This window comes from Pituophis catenifer, unplaced genomic scaffold (assembly GCF_029215685.1).
Source record: "Pituophis catenifer annectens isolate HBS135680 unplaced genomic scaffold, rPitCat1.0.hap2 SCAF_1, whole genome shotgun sequence".
NCBI classification, from domain to species: Eukaryota; Metazoa; Chordata; class Lepidosauria; order Squamata; family Colubridae; genus Pituophis; species Pituophis catenifer.
The window spans coordinates 47273257-47279701 of record NW_027256881.1 but is presented as its reverse complement, the minus strand read 5'-3'; the positions used below and the strand labels follow the sequence as shown (position 1 = coordinate 47279701).

The 6445-nt window shown below is 38.9% G+C and overlaps 1 protein-coding gene across 1 annotated transcript in view; it reads left to right on the top strand.

Moving 5' to 3' along the window:
- Positions 1-437: 437 nt before the first annotated feature.
- The window catches only part of PTPN14 (protein tyrosine phosphatase non-receptor type 14), a 74581-nt gene continuing 68573 nt past the window's right edge, over positions 438-6445 (top strand). Inside the window, exon 1 of the mRNA XM_070948969.1 lies at positions 438-611. Coding sequence (XP_070805070.1) covers positions 438-611 — 174 coding nt within the window. The remainder of the gene's footprint in view (positions 612-6445) is intronic.

Below are 6445 nucleotides of genomic sequence, written 5' to 3'. Positions count from 1 at the left end.
TTGATACAGATAGTCTGCTGGTCTTTCTAATCCTGTTTTCAATTTCTGTCTCTCTGCCTTAGTGGTATGCTTCTTTTCTCTAGTCCAGAACTGAAGAAGGAAATCATTAGTAGTAGACAGGGAGTTCAAAGAGAACATGTACTCATACAGTGTTTCTTCAAAGAAAATTTGTGGGTTTGGCCAGTGGTCTGAACTATCTTTGAGAGGCAACAGCTGTTACTGCCCCAAGGAAAAAATCCTTTCCCAGCCATGACAATTAACCACACATTGCATTGCTGTTTTTCAGGATATTGCTGTGGTATCCACCTTTGGCATGGGCAACCTTTTGCAAACCTGGAGGAGAATTTCTGGAAATAGAGGAACAGCATTCAAACCTTCCTTACTAAGAAGATCTAAGGTGTGAGAAGGAGAGGGCTAGCTGCTTTAGCCTAGCAGACATGCCTTTTGGACTGAAATTACGAAGGACTCGACGCTATAATGTCCGGAGCAAGAACTGTTTCATGACCCGGATTAAACTGTTGGAGAACAACGTGATTGAGTGCACATTGTCTGTGGAGAGCACTGGGCAAGAATGCTTGGAGGCCGTAGCTCAGAGGCTGGAATTACCAGAGGTAAGGGTAACCCAAGAAAAGACCATCTGTAACTTGCCGCTTGGTGTGTTTTTAGCTCTGGCTGTTTGTCATTTGGAATCTGTTTATTACAATCATGTTATTTTTGGAATTGGTCTGATCTTATCATTGAATGGAACTTTGGCAAATGTACCTTGCTTACCCAAACATCAGGGCAGTCAATTACCTACAGTTTGGATTGTGATTCAGTGTTATTTCCTGTCAGGATGAAACTCTTAACTAATATGCAAGGGAACATCTTTTTCCTTGTCCATAAGCAAAAGTCTGCTTTTGCTTATATGTAGACAATGGATAACAATACAACCACATTCACACATGACATCAGACCACATTTATTAATGGGGGGTGGCTGTACGTATGAAATATATGTCAGTTTTGCTGGAAGAAGTATATCTTAAAAGTCATTTTTTTCTTCTGTTTCATTAAACAGTCCATGAGATGTAAGATTGATTCTAGCAGTATGTTTCAAAAGTCAGCTAATTCTCACTGAAGTATACTGGAATTTCAACATGAATCTCAATTCAATGCTATTACAAGTCTGATTTTATTGCCACAAGAGTCTAAAGCACAATAACTGTTTCCTCTTAAGGGAAGAATGGTGCCTCTTTACTTCAGCCACAGATCCGTAAATCAGCATTTGAAATTTAGTGATAAATTGATGAATAATAGTGGTACAATTGCCCACCTAGTTTTTTTTTAAAAAAAAGGGTACATGAATGTTATGAGTGACTTTATTTAAAAAATAAACAGAAAAGAAGGAGAGGAAAACAGTGTGAAAATCCTAGTGGATTTTCTGTCTGGTAATGTCATTGTGTCAGTACTATCCACCCCTGCAGCCGTCAGCCATCTATTTTTTATTTTAAGCCAGAGGTTGTGCCAATAGCATCTGTAGGGGGCAGCCCAGAGGTGGGCTTCACATAATTTAACAACCAGTTTGCCTAGTGCAGAACCGAAAATGTGAGTCTGCTTGCATTCTGCGCTTGTGCGCGGCTTCAAACTCATGGCGATTTCATGTGCGCGGCTTCCAGCACACCTTCTCGGGCAACCACGGTGAGTAAAGCGGCCGTGGTGCAGAAATCAGCTGGGCTGCATGGATGGGAAAAGCGAGCCAGAGAGTGAGATATATAGGATGGGATAGCATCGGGCAGTGGTGGTGGTGGGGCAACCCATGGTCGGAAGTACTGGTTCACCTGAACCGGTCCAAACCAGTACAGGACTACCTGTACTCTTTATGGATTTGCCTCTACACTAAATGGCTGTTTGTAACTATTTCCCCCCACCCCCCCACATGAAGTGTCATTGGGAATGTTATCTATAGAATTTGGATATATACTAAAAATAAATTCAGCAGACATGGATTAACATGGAGTACAATCTGTACATTGTAGGTATCCATTCTTTGAATTATGTATATTGTATTTATTAAAAATACAGTATTTTGTAACATCCAACTTTTCAAAGTAATGAGGAGCAAGGGTAAATAATCAGTTATTGCTATTGTAAAATACTAAAATACCATAACAGTGTAATGCTTCCGCTATAATTAGTAAATAGTAACGTAATCTAATAGTAATGTAATAGTAATCTTTTCAAAAGAAAATGCTTAAGAAAATGAAAATGACTAAAATTGCTGCCAGGCAAATTATTATATAGGTTCGAGTGCATCTTTTTAGGAAAGGTAGTGCATTTATCAAAGAGAGCACTAACATCAAAATACCTCCATTCATCTTTTGATAGAGTACAATAGTTCTTCTAATACCACAAGATGGTTTGGCATGGGGAGAGAGACACCTTCAAATTTCTGAACCCAAATTATTTAAGGCTTATACTTCTAACCTGAATTAGAAAATACGCAATACAGGAAGTACAGAGTTGACATGAATAAAGCTGATATTACCAGTTAATTCTGTAGTGGTTTGGTTCAGTGTTTTTGACGTCCAATAGCCCTATATTAGTACTACCAGACAGGTATGAGAAATTGATTTTCATGGCTAGGAATATTTACAAATGGTGAATGAATGAAAACTTACTTTAAAAATAGCTTTGGGGCATTGAGATTACCTGAAGTTCTAGTGCCCAGGCTAGATTTAGGCATGTCTTCAAGTTACAATCTTGCTATTTGAATGGATGTTCATCTCCACCCATAATGAAACACAAGATTGCTGGACAAAGGATAATCAGCCTCACGCAGCCTGCCTCTTTTCAAAATCCCCTTTTATTTTATTGACCCTAATCCAGCTCACAATTGAATCCAAGCAGAGGTTCGTTGTTTAGTCTCCCCCATTTAATGATAAAGAGAAAGCGCAACATAAAGTTTCATCTCACTCCAAAATTTGGATCTTCAGGTACATATTGAGAAGACAAAAATCATGTAAAGGCAATTGCTGTAGACGCCAGCAAATACTGTTCCCATCTCAAGCCAACCTTGGAAAACCCAGCTCTGCAAGTGGGAGTGGCACTGAGCTTCATTCCACAGAGTTGGGCCAAAAGGTTTCAGTGGTATGAAAGAGCTAAGAATACTATAGAATGTTTTGATCTTGTGTTTTAACCAGAGAGGAGTGGCTGATCATAAGTTGCTTTGGAGGCTGTACACCATCAGCAGGGCTGCGATACTGAAGAAGTTTCTTCTTTGCTGGACAACAACTGCATGAGGCCCTGTTCTCTTTACAAATGATGCCAAAGTATAAGGAATGAGACTTCAGTTATTTAAATTCCTTCATTAGTAAGAATGGAAATAAACATTAATGTTCTTATGGAACAACTAAGACAAGGAGGGCCTTTTATTTCTCCGTCTTTCACCCTGAATACAGTATTCTTGTTGGGAGTGTAGATGGACATTTGATTGCTGCCTATACTGCTTTTGGAAGGATAGGATTTTGACATCATTTAAGATCAAGTCATGGACTTGTTGCTAATCCAATTAATAGTTGGTCAACATTGTTTGTTGTGTATAAATCTTGTTTTTGTTTTTTTTTAAAATTAGCAAGGCCAAAGGAAAAATCAGAATTACATATAATAAGCTAGCAATGATGACTAAAAGCATGATAAAATAGCTGCCATGCAGCTCCTGGAACTCATTTTATCTCTATGCTCTTGCAGTTGCAATCTGTTAGTTCAGTTATCCAGTTAAGATATGGGTTAAGGATATGGGTTAATATAGAATTGAACTACGCGGCATTCCATTCCAGGCCAAATTCTCTGCCACAGCTTAGTGTAGTCATCACAAAAATGTTTGAAGGTACACAAGGAGCAGCTTTCTTTACAATCACCATTGCTTGCCAGGCACCATGAATTTATACTGATTCATTTTTTCTTGGAATGCTGGACAAGCTTCAAATGATACATTTTGTTTTTGTTAGTTTGTTTCTGGAATCTCTTCTGATGACTTTTGTGTTACTACATTGTAGTACATTTTTTTTTAAAAAAAAGCTATCAAAACCTGCTGCTGTTTAAAAGCTGTTCCGAATTACTCTGCAGCTCTAGCTTTCTTCCAACTGATCTAAGTTTTAACCACATGTCATTTTGGATAATTGGCAGCCTTTTATCACAGCTGATACAGGAAACTTGGATTCTGGTTTATAGATGTAATAACATTTATTGCTATGCTTGTTTTCACTCCCCCCTCCCCACAAATAATTTTGGAACCATATTTTTACTGAGATCTGTGCCATTTGATGTTGAGAAAGAAATGCAACTCCAGAAGATTTAAATTAAAAAAGGTCTAAGACTATTTAGAATATATCAGATTTCTGTTATATTTCATATCTGGCAAAAAATTATGAGTTCCACCAATTATTTTATGATGAATTTTTCTTTATAACCTAAACTGAGATCTTTTCAGCCAAGGAATTGAAATTTTAATGATTTTCTCAGAGTCCTCAAAATCCTGTTTTTCTTTAACCTCTTTTAGTTAAGACATTGAATTTGTTACTTTAATTAGTTGAACTTTTTAATGTATATTACAGATAGTTTTATTCGATTTATTTTGCTGGCCTATTTTAGTCTTGCTGTTATAAAGATACAGTTTTAGTTTCTTACTCTATTAAGAGAAGTTTCCTAGGGACTACTTGCTCTAAAAGGCAGTAAATAAATATGGAAACCAGTGAGCAATTAGTATTAATAATGTGTTACCAACACTTTACAAATGGATAAAAATCATGCTCTAAAAGAACAGGAACACATTTTTTTTTACTCCTTGATCCTCTTGTAGCAGTATCTTTTCCTCCTTCCTTAGGATTTTAAATATTTCAGTTGCAGTTCTTACATGCCACTTAAGGTTAAATTGTTGTCTGATGATAAATAAAAACTGTATTCATTGAAAAAAAGACTCATCTTCTAATTCCAATCCTGAATCCAGCTTTACATCCTGCTAATTTTGCTGATCAGATTTTTATACATGATTATTGGTATTGGTAAGACCTAAAAGCCACCTTAAGCCAGAAAGCGGCAATGTGAAAACAGACAACATGAAGACAGGAGAAGGGAAGGTGTGTTGAATATGTTAGCCACCTTGAGTCATTTGTAAAAATAAGAAAGGCAGGCTACAGATACAATAAATAAAAAATAAACAAAGTAAGCATGACCTCCAGATACCAGAATACTTCCAGATTTCTTCCCAAGAGCTGGTGGTTCTTTGAAATAAAAATCTTTTTCCCGAATCAGAATAATCATATATTGTTGGAAGATTTCAGTAATTAAGGGATGGAGAGAGGAGCTGGCAAATATTGTCAACCTGTTTCTGAACCCAGTAACTCATAATGGCTGTCCAAGATTACAGCTACAGGTCTTCCCTATTATTTGCTGCCTTTTAATTGGCAATGCCAAGGATTGAAGTTGATCATTCTGTATTTTACTGCTGAAGATTGGCATCTAAATGGCTATTTAGCAGCTGAAGTCTTTACATAAATGTTTATTTAAATATACAAAACTATGGTTTGAATATCTTAAAACAGTGATGCTAAACCTTTTCGGCACTGAATGCTGTAAAGGGACGTGCATGCGTCTGGGCTGCAACCTGGAAGAGCAGCTGCCCAGGGTGCATGTGCGCGCCCAAAAATGAACTTCCGGTTTTAGCAACTGAACTTCCGATTTCAGCCAGCTACTCTTCCGGGTTTCTGGCGTGCATGCGCACGCAATGATCAGCTGGCCGGCACGCATGCTCACATAGGAAATCGGAAAACCAGCTAGAAGATTTTCTAGTTTCCGGTGCTGCCGCATGCAAAAAGGCCAGCTGATCGTCGCACACGTATGCGCACCAGAAACCCAGAAGAAGAATGGGTGATACCGTGCGTGCCAGGCGACATGGCTCCGCATGCCACAGGTTTGCCATCACGGTCTTATAAAACAAATCTTTGGGATGCTTGGATGCTGACATATTTCAAAATGTCAGACTGTCTTTGTCCTTTATGGTCTTGCGTGCTGCCTAGCCTTCAGCTACCAGGAAAAGGTTTCCTGTCCTAAGTGAGGCAGGTGCTTTGGAGGTACACACCTCCAAAGGGATTATATGATCATTCTTGGTCCTGATTAAAAGTTGGCAAAAATATGTTTGGGATGGCTTCTGGATTAGGAGATTTCAGCTGTATCTCTTCTGTATCTCTTCGAGACCTCCTTCTACCACATAGCTCCCAGTGACTGGTAAGATCCCACAGAGTTGATCTCCTCCAGGTCCCGTCAGCTAAACAATGTCGGCTGGCGGCCCCGCGGGAGAGGGCCTTCTCTGTGGCTGCCCCGGCTCTCTGGAACCAATTACCTCCTGAGGTCCGGACTGCCCCCACCCTATTGGTCTTCCGCAAAGCGGTGAAGACCTGGCTCTTCTG